Below are 19,371 nucleotides of genomic sequence, written 5' to 3' on the forward strand. Positions count from 1 at the left end.
TTCCCTTGTGGTTCTGGGATTGAAATTTAGCATTCTAGTATTGATTTATATGTCTAGCCTCTAATATATTTTCTTAGTTGAAAAGCTAGTGTCTATTCAATTAGGAGTCTACTGATATGACGTTTGTTAACAGAACTGCAAATTAAGAGAACCCTCAATAAATCTGATTTTTAAAAAAATTATATAAAATTATATATATAGTTTGTTGGTATTTGAGACAAGGTTTCTCTTTGTAGCCCTGACTGTCCTGGAACTCACTCTGTAGACCAGGCTGGCTTCAAACTCATAGAGATCTTCCTGCCTCTGCCTCCCAAGTACTGAGATTAACGGCATGTGGCACCACTGCCTGACTTAAAAACAGTATATTTTTATTGAGTTATGATTCACATAGCCACAAATGCCCAGCTTAAAAAAATTGTGTTTTTGTTGAGTTACAATTCACATACTATAAAAAGACATCATTTCATGGTAAGGTTATAGCTTGCTTCACATTTCGTGAATGAGGCCATAGGTTCAACCCTTAGTACTTACCCCCTCCACTCCTGTTTGTCATTTATAGAACATTTTCATCATCTCTAAAGGAAACTGTAGCTGTTTACAGTTGGTCTTTACTTTGTGCCTCATAATCCTGCCAATACATTCTTTTAAAAATTGAAGTTTGAACCAGGAAGTTCAAACATGCCTTTAATCCCAGCACTCAGGAAACAGAGGCAGGCAGATCGCTGAGTTCAGGCCAGCTTGGTCTACAGAGTGAGTTCCAGGACAGCCAGTGCTACACAAAGAAACCTTTTCTCAAAAACAAAACAAAATAAAATGAAGTTTGAAGGAGCTGGGGAGATGACGTGGTGCTTAAGAGCACTTCCTACTTTTCCACGGTTCCTGAGTTGTGTTCCCAGCACCCATATCAGTTTCTGGGCATCCAACACTCTCTTCTATTGCCGTGGCCACCTGGATACATGTGCAATATACACATACATATATGTAAATAAATAAATTCAATACAAAATAAAATTTGCTTTTCTCTTACAGAATCCAAGAAAACAGGGCCCTGAAACTCAAGGCAGTACAGCAGAATTAATTACAGGGCTTGTCCAACTGGTCCCTCAGTCACACATGCCAGAGATCGCTCAGGAAGCGATGGAGGTAAGGGGAAGTGAATTCAAGGCTCTTGAAAGAAAGAATGTAACTGTTTCCATTCTTCTGTTTTCTAGGTCCTTTATTTTTCAAACAATTATGGACCCTTTCTATATGCTTTTTAAAAACTATATTTAACAAATTTTTAAATTGTGTGTGTGTGTGTGTGTGTGTGTGTGTGTGTGTGTGTGTGTGTGTGTACAAGTATAGTGCCTGCAGGAGCCAAAAAAAGGTGTTGGAATCCCTGGAGCTGGGATTACAGGCCATTGTGAGCCACCTGATGTGGGTGCTAGAACCTTCACTTGGGTCCTCTGCAAGAACCTGTACACTCTTAATTCCTGAGCCCCTGAGCTATCTCTCTAGCCCCTCTTGGTACTTTTTTGATGTTCTTTGGTGTATAGTTTCAGTGAGGAAACTGAAATGGATATCTGTTCTGGAAATGACATGTTTGTGTCTTTATGTTTTACAAGCTCTGTAGAGGGTCTATTTATTTGCTGTATATTATAATAGCAACAAAATAGCATTGTACTAATTATTGTAAATGGAGGCTTTTCTCTGTCCTGCCCCATCCCGCATCCATTTCCAAATAACTACTCAGAGGCTTATATTAATTATAAATATTTGTCTGATGGCTCAGGCTTATTACTAGTAAGCTCTTACATTTAAATTAACCCATATTTCTTATTTGTGCTTTGCCACGTAGTTCGTGGCTTTTACTTCATTTTCTATACATCTTGCTTCCTCAGTGGCTGGCTGGCATCTGCCCCGACTTGGTCCTTCTTCATCTCCAATTTGATTATACCACCTAACCTTATTCTGCCTGGTTATTGGCCAAAATAGCTTTATTTATCAACCAATGAGAGGAACACATATTCACAACGTACAGAAGAACCATCTCACAGCAAATTATTTTCTAAGACTTACTTACTTGATCATTATTTTGTGTATTGTTTTGTGTGCATGTATATAGGTGTGCTGTGTGTGTGTGTGTGTGTGTGTGTGTGTGTGTGTGTGTGTGTGTGTGTGCATTGTCTGAGGATGCCAGAAGAGGGTAGTGTTTTTGGTTTTGGTTTTGGTTTTAAATTGTGTGTGAATATGGAGGTCAGAAAAAACTCAGGTTTCTGGCCTTGGGTGGCAAATACGTTTACCAGCTGTAACATCTCACCAGCCCCTACAGTTTCTTTTACATTTGTTTGTTTGTTTGTTTTTGGGATGAAATTTTGACTATATTTTCCTGTCTGGTGTCTAAACCCTAAAGCAGTCCTCCTTCATCTCCTTTATTAGTTGAAACTAGACTTGTGTGTCACAAGCCATGTTGTATTTAGATTGCATTGTGTAAAAAATTTTGGAAGTGTATGGTTTCTTGATTCCTTAAATTGATTGTCATGTCTGCACATGATGGGGGTAGGGTGTGTGTGGACTTGCAGTGGCACACGTCTGGAAGTCGGGGCAACCTTGTGGGGTTGATCTTCTCCTTCCACCTTTACGTGGGTTCTAGGGATTGTACTGAGGTCTTCAGGCTTATGTAATAGGTACTTTTAGGTGATGAGCCACAGGTAGTTGATGATGGACATTCAACATTATTTCTATTTGAGGGTTGCTACAAATAATGCTGTTAAAGTTACTGTATCATCTTGTATTTTCATTAGCAGTGTACTAGTGTTTTGGTATTTCTCCATCCTTGCTGACACTTGTATTGTCTGTTGTCAAATTATAGCCAGTTTACCGTGTTAACAAAGTTGATTTTTTAAAAAAATTATATTTATAGCTGGGCTCGTGCCTTTAATCCCATCACTCAGGATGCAGAAGCAGGTGTATTTCTGAGATTGAAGCCAATCTGGTCTACAGAGTGAGTTCCAGCCGGCACAGCCAAGACTACACAGAGAAACCCCATCTGAAAACAACAAAATTACCTTTAATTATTTATTGTGTGGGGGTATATACATGTAGAGGTCAGAGGATAACTTACAGGAGTTGGTTTTCTCTTTCCACCACTGGGTCCCAGGGATTGAACTCAGATTGTCAGGCTTGGCTGCTAGTGCACCTCCTGAACCACCTCATCAGCTAGCTCAAAGTTCACTTTTCAAAGTTATTTTTAGATTGACAACTTAAAAGTATGTCTTTAATCTAAATAAAATGTATTGATGTATAGTTTACATATAGTTACTAATTTAAGATTTAGAATCTTTCTATTCATCCCAGAAAGTTCCCTTTCTGCAGTTAGTACTCCTACTCTTGTTGTCCACATGTATTGGTCTGAGTCTGTCACTCTTGGTTAGTTCTGCAAGTCTGTAGTTCATGAATAGAATCCATCAAATGTGATCTTACTTTGCCCCCCACCTTAAATTAGGAAGTAATTTGTATTATTTTTTATAGTCTTATATATTGTTGCACATGGTCGTTCCTTTTTCCTGATTGTTATGAATATTCCATTCATTCATTGATGGGCTCATTGGTAGACAGCATCCACTTCTAATGAACGTTAACCTTATATTCCTTTGCAGTCCTCATCCTGTTTCACCCCTTGTCTGCCCTTGGCCTCCTTTGTAATCATTGATTTGCTCTATTAATGTAGATTAGTTTGTATTTTATATAGGGGGAATAAAAGTTCTTATTTGTAATTCAGCATAATTGCTGTGGCTATATTGCATTACTAGTTGATTTTTTTTTTTTTTTGGTTTTTGGTTTTTCGAAACAGGGTTTCTCTGTGTAGCTTTGCGCCTTTTCCTGGAACTCACTTGGTAGCCCAGGCTGGCCTCGAACTCACAGAGATCCTCCTGCCTCTGCCTCCCGAGTGCTGGAATTAAAGGCGTGCGCCACCACCGCCCGGCTACTAGTTGATTTTTTTAAAGGTTCATTTTTATTTTATTCTGTTTAGTGTTCCATTATATGAATATAGCACGGTTTGTTTTCTCATTTATCTGTTGATGATCATTTTTGTATTTTTGCTTTTGACTGTTTAGAAATAGAGCTTTTGCTGGGTGTGGTGGCATACACCTTCAATCCCAGTATTCAGGAAGCAGAGGCAGGCAGATTTCTGTGAGTTTGTGGCCAGCCTGGTCTACATAGCAAGTTCCAGGCCACCTGGTAGTACAGAGCAAGACCTTGTCATCAAAATGATGAAGATAATAAAAAGGAAGATAAAAAGAAAATTTGATAGGCTCTATGTTCACTTATATATAAATCTAAGATGTGAACAGATTTTTCATTTTTCTTGAGTAAATTCCAACCAATGCAAAAAACAAACAAACAAAACAAAACAACAAAAAAACAGCCTGGTATACATGGAGAATTCAGGGCTACATAGGAAGACCTCGTCTAAAAGTAAAATAAAATAAAATGAGTTACTGATGAGTGCAAAAACTGGATGAATCTCACAGACATGATATTGAATGAAAATAACCAAATACAAAGAGCATTCTGTTGGCTCCCTTTACATAAAGCTTAAAAACAAGCAAAACAATCTGGCAGTGGCATTCAGTGCAGTGGCTACTTTTACAAAGAGCTTGGGAGATGAGTTCTGAAGGGCTTCTTAGTGTTGGCAGTGTTGAGCAGGTAATGGTGGGATATGCTGAAATCCTCTGAGCTCTCCTCTCCAGATTATCTCCTGTACTTGTGCGTTCCTTGCACACACATTTGGTGTGTGTGTGTATCACTATTCATCCTAGAAACTGGTATATTGCTTGTATCCTTTTTGGAGGATCTGTTCAATATTTTCATTGTTTTCACCCAGATAATTAGTTATGTTTTTTCTTATGTATGTTATATATAATTCAAGATTAAAAAATACATGTGTAATTCTCTTTTAATAGAGTATCAGGAGGACTTTAATTATTCATTAATAAGAGGATAGATCGGTATTTAAAGGTGGTATTTCAACTTGGCATGCTATTAAACATCCATTAAAACCTACTGAATCATTCAGCAATATTTGAAAATACTTACAAAATATTAAATGAGTGTAATGTGTTTGCAGCTTTGTTGAAGTAATCAGTCACGCACTATATAGCAGTATTTTCATCAATAATGAACCACAAATATTGAGGTGTTTCCCAACAAATTGTATCATCTACTTTCTCCGTAGCCATCTTAGTTTACATCAGCATGCTCTGTGATACTGGCATGGTGACAGATTCACCTTTGAGGCTCTTCTCAGGGTATATCTCTGTCAGTTGACATATGGCAGTTTGGAAAATTAAAACCGGACATGAAAAGGAATATAATCTCATCGAAATGGAAAAAGGATAATAAATTTTTGTTCCCATTAATCAGAAAATTTTATTAAACAGAAAATGGGTCACCTAAAAAACGCTAAAATATCTAAATCTCACTCAAGGCCAAACCATTTGTAAATGACAGACATAAAGTTGGGATTCAGGGTCCAACTTCTGATGAGTGCTCTTTATACTACAATGCCCTCTCTCCTTTACTATATGCATAATTTTAAGTCCCTCAAAAACACAGATGTGATTTGGCAGCTTAACACCCTCAAAGAAGAAAACCTTAGTATGCCTTGTTTTCTTTCCATATTCAGACATTCTCCAAGTTCTCAAAATGGAGAGCTAGAACCTCTGGAGCACCAGAGCCCGTAAGGATTGGTCTTCACTGCCTTTTGTCTTTCCATCTTGTGTAGATGTAACCAACCATCTTATTAAATAAGAAACACAGAACCAGTGCAAAGAAGAAAGCCAAGAGATCAGAGCTAAGAGCCTTACCTGCCTGCTGCAGCTAGCCTCTTCAGCCAAGAGACCTACTTCCTGTGTTTTTGTCTTTATATAGATAAATATAAGATAGTTATATTTATCTCGGGTTTGATATACCGTCATGGACCCCAATAACTCGCCTCGGGTTTGATTTTATCAATAAGAACTTTTAAGATTCCTGCTACACACAACAATCGTTCGTAGATGAGAAATGTCTCCGAATAATCGTTGAAAGTCATTAAGAGTCTGTAGTCGATCTCTCCTAATTTGCACCTTTTGGGGTCTAATTTTTTGTAGTTCTATTTTATATTCTAAATAATTAATAGAATCTCCTCTTTGTATCTTTTCACGAGCAATTTGTAATCCCCAGCAAGCAAAATTTTCTTCTTCAAACATTCTTTCTAAAGTATCTGCATTTGAGTCAGCTAGTAAAATATCATCCATATAATGATAAATTATAGATTTAGGAAATTTTTTACATATCACTTCCAATGGCTATTGTACAAAATATTGACACAGAGTTGGGCTATTCAACATTCCCTGTGGGAGGACCCTCTATTGAAATCTTTTAACCAGTTGAGAATTATTATAAGTAGGCACTGTGAAAAAAAATTTTTCTCTGTCTTTTTCTTGTAAGGGTATTGAAAAGAAACAGTCTTTTAAATCAATAACTATGAGAGGCCATCCTTTTGCTAACAGAGTAGGCAAAGGAATTCCAGATTGTAGAGAGCCCATTGCCTGAATTACTTTGTTAATTGCTCTATGGTCTGTTACCATTCTCCATTTACCAGATTTCTTTTTAATAACAAATACAGGAGAATTCCAAGGGCTGGTTGATTCTTCAATATGCTGAGCATTTAACTGTTCTTCTACCAGCTCTCTTAAAGCCTGGAGTTTCTCTGTTGTTAAAGGCCATTGCTGAACCCATACTGGCCTGTCTGTTAACCATTTTAAAGGTAGAGTTGTTGGTGTCTTTGGGAGATCATCCGTTGTTGTGCCCTGTTCTTATATAATATGGATGGCTGGTGACCACTCAGAATAATGCCTTCTAATATTTCTCTCAGAAATATGTGCTAGTTTATGATTCGTTTCTGAGATTGAAGGGATGTTAATCTGAGTATTCCATTGTTGCAACAAGTCTCGACCCCACAGGTTCATAGTTATATTAGCCACATATGGTTTTAATTTTCTTCTCTGTCCTTCTGGACCTATACATTCCAGCCATCTTGCACTCTGTTTCACTTGAGATAATGTCCCAATTTTTAACAGTTGAATGTTTACCTCCCGAAGACGCCAAGTTGGATGCTAAAATTCTGGTGCAATTATGGTAATATCCACACCTGTGTCTACCAGACCAGACAACAAAACACCATTTATTTTTATTGTTATTTTTGGTCTTTGTTCATTAATAGAAGTTTTCCCAAAAATTTTTCTTTATGTTTTTTCCTGAATTTTCTATTCTCTCTGTTTCATCATCCTGACCAGCATGATTTATTCCAATAGGCATTTGGTTATTTAGTTTCTCTGAGTAGGGGTTTCCTCTACAACTGCAGGAAAGGTTTGAATTGGATTTGCTATGGGGGCCTGCATGAGGCCCCTCTGGGATTTCCTGAAGCCTGAGGCAAAGGATTACCTTGCCTGTCCCTTGTTGATCTACATTGGTTGGTCCAGTGTTTTCCCTTACCACACCTTCTGCATACTCCTGAAGGAAGGGGCATTCTGTTGCCATTGTTCTTTGAAGAAACATTGTTTCTAGGAATGACCTGTCTACAGTCCCTTTCAGATGTCCTTGCTTTCCACATCCAAAACAGCTAACATTTCTCAAACCTTTTGAAATTACTTCTCCTACCCAATATCGTCATGGTCATGAGCCTCAACATTAACTGTGTCTCTAATCCAATCTTCCAAGGGTACAGATCTCTTGCCTTTAACGGCCTGATTATTCTCTTGCACGCTGCATTTGCATTCTCAAAAGCCAAAGATTCGATTATTATCTGACTGGCTTCTGAATTCGAGACCATTCTCTTTACTGATGAAGTCAATCTTTGTAAAAAAAAATCTGTGAAAGATTCTTTTGGGCCCTGTATAACCTTTGTAAATGACTCAGTTTTTTCCCCTGGTTTTTCAACTCTGTCCCATGCATTCAAGGCTGCCGTTCGACATAGAATTAGGGTTTGGACATCATATAAACATTGTGTTTGTACTGAAGCATATTGGCCTTCTCCAATAAGCTGATCCAGGCAGACTTGTATTCCTTTATCCCTCCATTGTTTTTCTATGTTTTTAGCCTCATCCCTGAAGCACATTTGCCACTGGAGCTTTTGTCCGGGTTCCAGAACAGCCTGTGCCAGCTCCCCCCAAGTCCTGTGGTAGAATCCTATTACAAGTTGACCAGGTGTTTAACATTTGCTTTACATATGGAGAATGCATGCCATAAGATGCTATTGCCTCCTTAAATCTTTGTAAGTCTAACATTTCAATTGGAATCCAAGTATTTTGTCCATTCTCTTCACCGGGTAGCTGCTGTACGGCTACCGGATAAATTAAGGATGATTGCGTGAAAACAGGCTTTCTTTCTGTAACCTTATGATCCAATTTTGAAACAACTTCACTGTTAATTTCTTCTGTCTGAATTTGAACTTCTCTATAATTCATTTTTATAGGTTTAACAGGTTTTTCTAAAACTGTTGTCCTGGCACTTATATTGACTATCTTTTTAAATAGTAAAATGAGGATAAGAAAAGTAATAAAGTGCATAATTCGATCAATATTAATCTTCTCATATTGTTGTTCCATTGTCAGAGTGCCTAAAATTTCAAACAAAGCCCAAATTTCTTCCACTGTACACATAAAACCCATTTTTTTTAATGTGGAAAAAATTCTCTTTTAAATAGTTTCCTTTAAAATATTTGATATCTTAATTGATTTACCAAGTCTGCGTAGAACAGTAGAAATCCAAGGGAATTTCAAAACAGCCACCTAGTGTCCAAGGTGTGAATCCGGGATGGGGGCGCAAGAAAGTGTAGCCACATGTTCAGGCTAAAAGCTGAAATCCAGCCACGTGTTCCAGCTTGAGTCAAGTCAAGCCTGGGCTCTGGCTTCCTTAAGCTCTGACCACATGTGTTGGCTTTACAGGCAGGGGCCCTGTTCGGCAGGGCAGGCCTGAGTTGTTTGTAGCACCAGCTTTAAGCGCGTAGCACCAGCTTTAAGCACGTAGCAGCAGCTTTAAGCACATAGCAACAGCTGCGTATAACGGCTTGGGGCTATAGTTAGTCCGGCCTGAGACCACGCCGACCTGGGTCCGAGCTAGGGAGCCAGGCTGCCCAGGCCGGAAACCGGACCTGCCGCCAAGCCAAGCCAAGCGGTTTTTAATGGATTCTTGTCACGTTGGGCGCCAAATGTAGATGTAACCAACCATCTTATTAAATAAGAAACACAGAACCAATGCAAAGAAGAAAGCCAAGAGATCAGAGCTAAGAGCCTTACCCGTCTGCTGCAGCTAGCCTCTTCAGCCAAGAGACCTACTTCCTGTGTTTTTGTCTTTATATAGACTTTCTGTTCTGCCTTCTCATTGGTTGTAAACCCAACCACATGACTGCCTCGTCACTGCCTGTCTGTACAGATCTCCAGGTCTTCTATGGCTGGTTATTGAGATTAAAGGCGTTTGTCTCCAATGTTGGCTATATCCTTGAACACACAGAGATCTACCTAGCTCTGCCTACCAAGTGCTGGGATTAAAGGCGTGCACCACCACCGCCTAGCTTTTGCTATGGCTCTAATAGCTCTGACCCCCGGGCAACTTTATTTATTAACATACAAATCACATTTTAGTATAAGTAAAATATCTCTATAATCTTGTTCACATGTATTTGTTTGCAAAGTTTCAATAGAACCAGAGAAAATGAGTGCTTTAATTTCCTAATCACATCCATACCACTGTATGAAAAATAACAGAAAACCCTTAAGTACCAGCAAATTGTACCAAGTGTTTGTACAAGAATGGGAAAACTGAATTTGATTTGTGCTATCTCTTTAAAAGTGGAAACTATAAATTACTTATTTGTTCCATATAACATTTCATTGATGTCTTAGTAAAAAGAGCATAAAGCACCCATTTGTATATTGACCACTGACTGAATGTACTGAACACAATGGAACTTGCTAGGGAATGGGGAAACATTGTGGAATTGGAGTTTAGCTTGAGCAGGTGTGAAGGAAGAGTCTTTGCTTTCATAATCTTTGATAGTTTTAATTTATGAAATAGCATATTTATATGGTAGTCACTTATTTAAAATGAGTCATTTAACTCCTCTTGGTACTCACAAAATACTTCAAAACAACTTGTTATTATATACAAAGTTTGCTTTTGTGACCCCTCTGTTAATTTTAGAAATTAACTTTTCTAACCAAAAAGTGTGTGATGTTAATTTCTTCTGTATTCATTGTGTGTGTTAATTTTGCTGTGTGTATTAATTTTAGGGGAGACAGTTTGTTCTAGAATTATTAATTATTAAAATCATAATTGTTGATTTTTCTTTTCTTTTTTTTTTTTCTTTTGGTTGTTCAAGACAGGGTCTCTGTGTATAACTTTGGAGCCTGTCCTGGAACTTGCGCTGTAGACCATGTTGGCTTCGAACTCACAGAGATTTGCCTGCCTCTGCCTCCCAAGTGCTGGGATTAAAGGAGTGCACCACCACCTATGTTTTTGATTTCTTAAAGTAGTTTTGTGTGTATATATTGTTTTGATTTCATTCGCAGTGTTTTGTGTATGCCACTTAAAGAGTCAAAATGATGGGGCAAAGGCAGTTAGTTCTGGGTCTGTGATGCTCTATAGAGAATTGTCTTCTCCAGATTTACTCTCAGAAAGGTGGTTTTCCCTGTATCTCAAGGCTAGTTACACAGCTCAGTTTGTTAGCATTTGCAAAATAACTACTCCAGTGTCAGTTTTCTAAAACATTTTCAGTGAACTCTCTCTTTCTTTAAATTTCAGGCCTTGTTGGTTCTTCATCAGTTAGATAGCATCGATTTATGGAACCCAGATGCTCCCGTAGAGACATTTTGGGAAATTAGGTATATGTGCTTTTAAATTTTAATTCAGTTTAAAATTTTAATTTTGTATTTTGTCTTTGAATATTAAATTTATAGTATTTAGTTCATTGTGATATTTATTCAGTTATACCTATAGATATTTTATGATTTGTATTTTATTTGGATTGAAAATATTAGAATATTTAACTGTCAGAGAAATATCACATATATGCAAAACAAAGGTTTTAAAATGATGCTAAATTTTATCACCCTGCTACAAGTTCTGCTATGTCATGTATTATCCTGTATCATGTACTTCCATACAGTTACAATTGTGTTTGTTGTTTCGAGGTAGGATCTGTAACCTTGACTAGCCTGGAACTCTCTATTTTGACCAGGTTGGCCTTCAAGTCATAGAGATCCACCCGCCTCTGCCTCTAGAGTGCTGGGTCTAAAGGTGTGTTCTAAATTTCAGGTTTTGCCATCTTGTTATAGACTTGGATGTGCTAAGTTACTTGGAAGTGGAGTTAAAACCTAAACTCTAATAAAATAATCATTGGAGCCACATGTAATTAACTTTTAATTTAACACATTATAAAAGAAAAACTTAAATAAATGCATTTTATTTAACTTGATGTATATAATATTTCAACATATAATTAATTTGAATTGTCAATGTGACATTTTATATTTTTGTTTTCATTAAGTCTTCAAAATCTGTAGTGTGTTTCACAAAGCCCATCTTAATTTGGACAAGCTTCATTTAAAGTGCTCAAGTAGTCATGTGGGTGGCTAGTAGCTAAACTATTAGACAGTACAATTTTAGTAGAGCATAGAGAACAAGTTCTCTAAAGGGTGGGAATAGGCCAGATCTTGGCTCATCCATCTGCTGTAACTCTGCACTTTTACTGTTGGAGCAAGGAAACAGTTATAGACTGCATGGGAACGAAGGAGTGTGGCTGTGTTCCACTGAAACTTCCTTTATAAAAGTTGATGGGATGGCTGGATCTCAACTACTCTATTTCTTTGCAGTCTTTGCTGTGTATGTGAACTTATGATTTCTTCTTACCCCCTCACTGCAAGGATGGATTACTTTTTAATTTGTTGTTGTTAACATTTGGATACAACCCATGAATAAGGGAGACTAAGCCTCTGTAGAAACTTATATTATGAAATAATGCCATTCTATGTATGATTATGTCTATATTAGGTTCTTGATGATTCTCTAACAATGAACTTTATGTTATTGCAGTTCACAAATGCTTTTTTACATCTGCAAGAAATTAACTAGCCATCAAATGCTTAGTAGCACAGAAATTCTCAAGTGGTTACGGGAAATTCTGATCTGCAGGAATAAATTTCTTCTTAAAAATAAGGTAAGCACCCTGACATCTCTTATATTGGAAATATTTGAATAGTAAAGAGATGTGTTAGTTTGCTTTCGTTGCTATGATAAACATCATGACCAAAAATTGTGTTGGGGGATTTGGCTTTATATGTCTTGATGACAGTCCATCACTGGGGGAAGCCCAGGCATGAACTATGGAGGAATGCTGCTTGTTGGCTTGCTGTCTGTGGCTTGCTCATTATACAACCCAGGATCACTGGGTAGCAACTGCCTATGGTGAGCTAGAACCTCATATATCAGTCATTAATCAAGAAAATGCCCCATAGACATGGCCACAGGCCAGCCTAATGGAGGAATCTTCTTAATTACGATTCCCTCTTCTAAGATCACTCTAGCTTGGGCCAAGGTGACAAAAAGCTAACCAGCACAGGACCAAATAAGAAGTGTTTATCAGCTAGATTATATCCCTCTTCAGCTTCTCTCTCAGTGAAGTCCTTAAGAGAAACGTAAGTATGTTTAAAGATTCTGGGCGTTGACCTGACCATCTGAATGTTAGTGGATTCTGGTTGACTTAAGTAGGACTCTGGGTCAGGCCTATGAAGACTGGAAGGCTACTATAATCATAGAAGGCTCAAAGAATCTGATTTCTCTTTATTCTTAAGTCCATACATACCATATTACTTGGCTTTCGAAGAGCTAAAGGGCAAAGGTTTAATTAGTATGCCCCTCCTAAAGGTTTGTCTTTTAGCTGGGTATGGTGGCACGTGCCTATAATTCCAGTACTGTTGTGGCCTGCATGAGTTTAAGGCCAGCCTGAACTGCAGAGTGGATTCTAGGCCAGCCTGAACTATATATTGAGATCTTGTTGCAAACAAGGCCAGGAGATGTAGCTTAATGGTACAGAACTCTAGTACTATAGAGTCAATAGATGATTTCATCTTGAAAAGATCAGGAATCTTCTTTTAATTGGAATAAAATGTTTAGATTCTGAACTTTTGAGACACGATGGAGTTCTGGGGAATAGGAAAGAACCTTACATTTCTTTAAACATACAATTTTTATAATCAATTTAAATTTTTTTCTACGCTGGGTGGTGGTGGCACACGCCTTTAATCCTAGCACTTAGAAGGCAGAGCTAGGCAGATCTCTGTGATCCAACCTTGTCTACAGAGCGAGATCTGGGACAGGCACCAAAACTACACAGAGAAACCCTGTCTTGAAAAACAAAACAAAACAAACAAACAAACAAAGTCTTTCTATTATGACATAGTTTAAAGAATACTTGATTTAGTGAATTTTTATCCAGGCCTAAAATCATAGCTATGAGAAACCTTACCAAGCATTTTGATAAAATTTTGTAGAGGTGTGCTGATGGAGAGGGGTAGTTATTTGTATCTGGCATATCTTGTTGTATTAACATAGTAAACTTAAGTTTATCCCAAAGATAAGATATTAAACTTAAGAATTTTATGTGGGGGCTGGAGAGATTGCTCAGTGGTTAAAAGCACTGGCTGCTCTTCTAGAGGACCCAGGTTCGATTTTCAGCATCCATATGACAACTCACAACTGTCTGTAACTCCAGTTCCACAGTGTGTGACAACCTGCCTCTCCAGACGCATGGCATATAAACAAAAATGCAGGCAAAATACCCTCACACACACACAAAGAAAGAAAAACAAAGAATTTTGTATGCTAGCTTCGGTTTAATGTCTAGCAGTCAGTGTTGGTAATCTAGTAGTGAGTCAGAAGTTCTCTGTTGAGGGCTTGAGAAACAGTTCAGCAGTTAAGAGCAGTCCTAAGAACCAAGATCAGATCTCCACACCCAAGTAACACGCCATGTAGGTATCCATGCATGATATAACCTTAGCACCTTGAGGATCTTGATCTCGAGGATCCTTGGGCTTGCTGGCTTTCAACCTCGGTGAGAAATAACCCCCAATTTCAGGGACAGAACTTGCCTAAAAGGAATAGATGGAAAGTGATAGAGAAGGTCACCTGACACCCATTACATGTATATGTATACACTCTCGCATATATACACACACAAAAATACAAAATACTTAACAAAAAAATTGAACATAGGATTACCATGTAATCCCACTACTGGTTGCAGAGAAAGGGAGAAGGAAGGGGTCAAGTGCTATGGCTAGTCAAATCAATGCTTTACTTAAACAATAATTATCTTGACGAGGCAAAATTGTTATCTATAACTCATATAGTATTATAGTTTTCTTGCAATAGACTTTATTTCACTAAGCAGCAATGTTGGAGAGTAGACAACTGAGAGGCATTTGAAAGAAAGACATTGAGCAAACTTTCCTTACTTCAAGGTGAAGCATTGGGGTTGAGAAGAAGCTTTCTGGGGCTGCCTTAAGCAGAAGGTCAGTCCACACTGAGTCCTCTTCTGCGGACATCAGTGCTTCAGTGGGACTCCCTTCTTTTTTCTAGCAGGCGGACCGAAGTTCCTGTCACTTTCTCTTCCTTTGTGGAGTAGGATGTGATATTCCTGCCGGTGGGAATAGCACTCAGATGTCAGTGGATCATGATGAGTTACTACGGACCTGTGCTCTTGGAGCATCTCTGCGGAAAGGAAAAGGGAATTCCTCCATGGTAGGTAACTTCCTTTGTAACTCCTGTACCATCGTTTCTGCACTAGTTTTCTGAGTGGACTTTGGTAAATTTCAATTAAATAATTTTGAATGTTAGTTTTATTGCTGCTCACTGTGGAACCCTGGGCAAATTCTTCACAACTCTGTGCTCAGTTTCTCAGATTTAAAATGGAAATACCAGGACATGGTGAAACACACCCATAATCCCAGTGTTCCAGGGGCTGAGGCAGGAGGATCACAAGTTGGTCTTTTATTTTGTTTGTTTTTTAAAGACAGGGTATCACTATGTAGCCCTGACTATTCTGGAACTTCCTGTGTACACCAGGCTGGTCTCAAATTGAGAGATCTGCCCATACCACCACCCCTGGCCTTTTAAATTTTGCTTTTTAAAATGTGTTTGAGTGTTTTACCTACCTGTATATTTGTGCCCTCATGTGTACCTAGAGTCTATAGAGGCCAGAAGAGGGCTTCTGATCCCATGGAACTGGAGTCTCAGATGGTTGTGAGCTGCCTTATGAGTGCCGAGAAGTGAACCCAGGTCTTCTGGAAGGGCAGGCATGCGTGCACTTAGTGCCCTTAACTATTGGCCTTATTCTTTTCTCTCAGAGGAAACAAGTTTGAAGCTGGCTTGGTCTATATACTGTGTTCTAAAAAAAATCAAATAAAAGTGATTAATAATAATAGCTAATTAAAAATAAATCAAAAGGGTATAATCTTGCTCCATAGTTGTTGAGAGGATTATACTAGGTGAGATGTCAATAGCACTTGATTATTTGACACTGTGGCTGATAGCTATAATCATTCTGACATGAACCCTGTCAGAAAGTCTGTATTCATAGGCAGAAGTTAAACTAAAGGAGGTTCAAATGGAAATTGAACCTGAAATTAAAACAAAATATCTATTTTGCTAAGTATTATAAATAAGTGTTTATTTCTTTCTCTCTTTGCTTTTATTTTTGCTTTTTTTATGTATATATACATGTGTTTATATGTTCATACAGTCTTGCTTTATAGCCCTGGCTAGCCTTGAATTCACTGTAATCCTCCTGCTTCAGCCTTGTAGGTGCTGTGATTATAGGCATGTGCAGTCAGTCATGCTTGACATGTTTGAAGTTTTTAGACTGGGTCTCATATAGACCAGGCAGCCTTGATCCTCCTGCCCCTTTCACACAGTGCTGAGATTATAGGTATTAGCACTATCCCCAGCAGGACGTTTATTTCTATATGTGAATGTCCTTCAAATATAAATTGTAATATGAGCAGTTACCAAATCACTATGGAAGAATTTGTTTTTCAGACATAGCCTTTTTGTCCTTAAGTTTTACTGTAGCTGATTGAGCGGGAAAGCACACTAAGCCCTGTAGCAGCCGGCGTGTGCTTTGCCTGCGTACTTTGTATTTGCTCTGTAATGTATTTCTGCAGTTAATGGTTGGGGAACGTCAGATCAGATCAGTATATCTTGTGCTGCGGTGTTTAGTTTGTGGGCCATTGTTTCAGTCAGTACTACCATGTGTTTATTCTTTCCCTCTAAGAAGTAGTGCTTCCTGTTGCTTCCTCTTCCTTTGTCATTTCATGGTTGACTCCTAAGTGCATTAAAGTTTTGCTGCAGTAGACTCTGTGTTTTAGTGTCTCACTTGAATATTTGTTATAGATTTTATTTACATTTCTGGAATCTAAGATAATACAGATTTGAATTGAAACACAATACCATTTTGCTTTATAGTGGTTCATGTTATCTCATTTAGAGTAAGGTACACCAGGAAAAGATCTTATGTTTAAAAAGGAGAATTCATTTTAGTCTTGTGTACAGTGATAGATGGTATATTGTTGAGTTTGCAAGTAAAGTCACCTAAGTTGTAGATCTATCCCCCTGCCTCCCAGGAGAGCACAGCAGGGTGCAGCGGAACCCCACCCATATGCCGACAAGCCCAAACCAAGCTGGAAGTGGCCTTGTACATGTTTCTGTGGAGTCCTGACACGGAAGCTGTTCTGGTTGCTATGTCCTGTTTCCGCCACCTCTGCGAGGAAGCAGATATCCGGTGTGGGGTGGATGAAGTGTCAGTACACAACTTCTTGCCCAACTATAACACATTCATGGAATTTGCCTCTGTCAGCAATATGATGTCAACAGGTAAATGTGGGTCATTTTTTTTCTTTCTTTTTAACTCAGTTACTTTGACTGACATCTAATTATTTTTACAGTGGAGTGTATTTAAGACAACAGTTTGAAAGTTTCCAGGGCTAATTCATATCGCTTTCTTGAAATCCTTTTCTGAACAAGGTAGGATGAAATTAAGTGACATTTGAAATAGAATTTTTACTGAATGTTTTTGATGCACACTTTTGTTAATAGCTGGCACTGTAAATTGCTTTTAGTTGTAGACTATAGAAATTACTCTGCTTGAATTGTAAATGAGGAGATTGGAGAACATAGGTGTGGAGATGGCTGTTTTTGTTCTAGTCTTCATGGACTTGGAAATGAGTACTCTTGTGGAGGCTGGTGAGAGTGTGTGTTGAGCTTGGTCATCCGAGTCATTTCTTCTATTCTTTCACTGTGCTCCGTGTGGGGCTCAGCCCGTTCCTTGGCTCTAAGCACTCACTGGGTTTGCTGTTGTTTTTGCTTAGGAAGAGCAGCGCTTCAGAAGAGAGTGATGGCCCTGCTAAGGCGTATTGAGCACCCCACTGCAGGAAACACTGAGGTATGGCCTCGGCAGCAGCAGCAGCACCCATCCCAGGTCCCTACCCTCATGTTAGAAGCCTCCTCTTAGCTATGTGATAAGCAGCAACTTCAGAAGCATATCTGAGCTTTGTGCATTTTGCCAGTAGGATATTCTACTCAAAACCTGGTAGTTCCATGTTGATTTTGAGTTCACCCCTAAACTTGCTTCTTAATGATAATTAACTTCATTTTAGGCTTGGGAAGACACACATGCAAAATGGGAACAGGCTACAAAACTAATCCTTAACTACCCAAAAACCAAAATGGAAGATGGCCAGGTGAGTTTGTGCAGTGAATTTTGTGTATTAATTGATTTCTTGCTCCACTTAAGTAATCTTTGTGAGCTACTCAGAGCAGTATACTATATAGAATTGTTTTAAGACTACTTGTGGTTCATCTAAGTCTGTACAGCCTAATCTTGTAGCTGTTAGCCACATGTATCTGTTAGAATGTAAGTTTTAACTTGTTTAAGTTAAATAAATTAACTTATTTTCTCAGTTTTACAATAGCCAAAGTTGAGCATCTATTTGCTATGTTGGACAGTAGAGATGTAAAATGTTACATCACCACAGAAGTACTAAACGCCTGCTAGAAATCACTTAGCTGGGGACCATTCATTTACTCTTTCTTGTATTTCTTTCAAGTATTTCAAAGAACTTTTAGAAAAGATGTAACAGCTGTAGATAGAGAAAAATAAAACTCTAACAATCGCATGTTGTTTGTTTTGAGACAAGGTCTGGTCATTTCTTCTTGCTGCTCTTGAGCTCAGTTTGTAGAACAGGCTGTCCTTGAGTTTGCGGTGACCCTCTTGCCTTAGCTTCCCACATGTTGGGTTTCCAGATATGTGCCACCCTGTCTGGTTACACCCTGCCTGGCTCATGACGCTGTATTGTTAGATACTCTAAAAAGGATCTAGTGGGCAGACAATTAGAACCCATATTAAAGTTAAATGCAATTTTAAACTTTGGGCATTTCATTTAACTATTATTATCAAGTGTATTATTTCAATCCTCAACTATCACCAGTTATCTGTTACTCTAGCAATTAACAATTAATTGGTATTTGTGTATAATTGATCTGTATCATCCATAGTCTCTTGTTATTAGGTCTTTGAGAGAAACTGTTTAGGCTGGGTGGTGGTGACACACATCTTTAATCTCAGCACTCAGGAGGCAGAGCTAGTCAGATCTCTGTGTTCAAGACCAGTCTGGTTTACAGAGAGAGTTCCAGGACAGTCAGGGATACACAGAGAAACCCTGTCTGAAAAAACCAAGAAAAAAAGAAAAAGAGAAAAAGAAAAACTGTTTAGACCAGGAAAGTCTAGGGTGGGAGTGGCAGGTTAGCGGTGTCAATTGGCATATAATTCATATACCGTAAATTCATAGCCTCTCTCATCAAGTGTCCAGTCCAGTGATTAGTTTAGTCACAGAGTCGTGTGACTGTCAGTCAACACAGTCAATTGAAGGCATTTTTATCCTCTCAAAGAAGACTCTCTCCTCCAAACCTGTGCCCTTTAGCTATTTCTAGCTCTGACTTGCCATTTTTCCTACCTTTCTATGTCCACACCTCCAGCCTTGAGGAGGAGCTGCTAATCTATGTTTTATTTCTACATTTAAAAAAAGGAAATTGCTTTTTCACAGCATTTCATGCAAAGGGGATCTTTGATTATGTGGGCCTTTGTGACTAACAGTGTTTCCTCTTGTTTTAAGATTCATCCACGTATATCAGAGGTTTTTTAAAAGAAATTTGACACTTCAGGTTGATTCTATTAGTCAAGCTGTGACAAAGATATATTAAATAGCTCCTAATAACATATGGTAGGGCCTGGAG

At 38.3% G+C, this 19,371-nt stretch overlaps 1 protein-coding gene across 4 annotated transcripts in view; it reads left to right on the top strand.

Annotated features, from left to right (window-relative positions):
• Nf1 (neurofibromin 1) overlaps positions 1-19,371 on the top strand; it is a 254,271-nt gene that overhangs the window by 95,615 nt on the left and 139,285 nt on the right. For 3 of the 4 annotated variants that reach the window (XM_076577606.1, XM_076577604.1, XM_076577605.1), the window contains exons 14-20: positions 1,030-1,143; positions 10,828-10,907; positions 12,118-12,241; positions 14,662-14,823; positions 16,704-16,953; positions 17,448-17,521; positions 17,736-17,819. In XM_076577606.1, the coding sequence (XP_076433721.1) occupies positions 1,030-1,143; positions 10,828-10,907; positions 12,118-12,241; positions 14,662-14,823; positions 16,704-16,953; positions 17,448-17,521; positions 17,736-17,819 (888 nt within the window). The remainder of the gene's footprint in view (positions 1-1,029; positions 1,144-10,827; positions 10,908-12,117; positions 12,242-14,661; positions 14,824-16,703; positions 16,954-17,447; positions 17,522-17,735; positions 17,820-19,371) is intronic. The other variant, XM_076577603.1, reaches the window with a different exon arrangement.

This window comes from Peromyscus maniculatus, chromosome 8 (genome assembly GCF_049852395.1).
Source record: "Peromyscus maniculatus bairdii isolate BWxNUB_F1_BW_parent chromosome 8, HU_Pman_BW_mat_3.1, whole genome shotgun sequence".
Classification (NCBI taxonomy): Eukaryota; Metazoa; Chordata; class Mammalia; order Rodentia; family Cricetidae; genus Peromyscus; species Peromyscus maniculatus.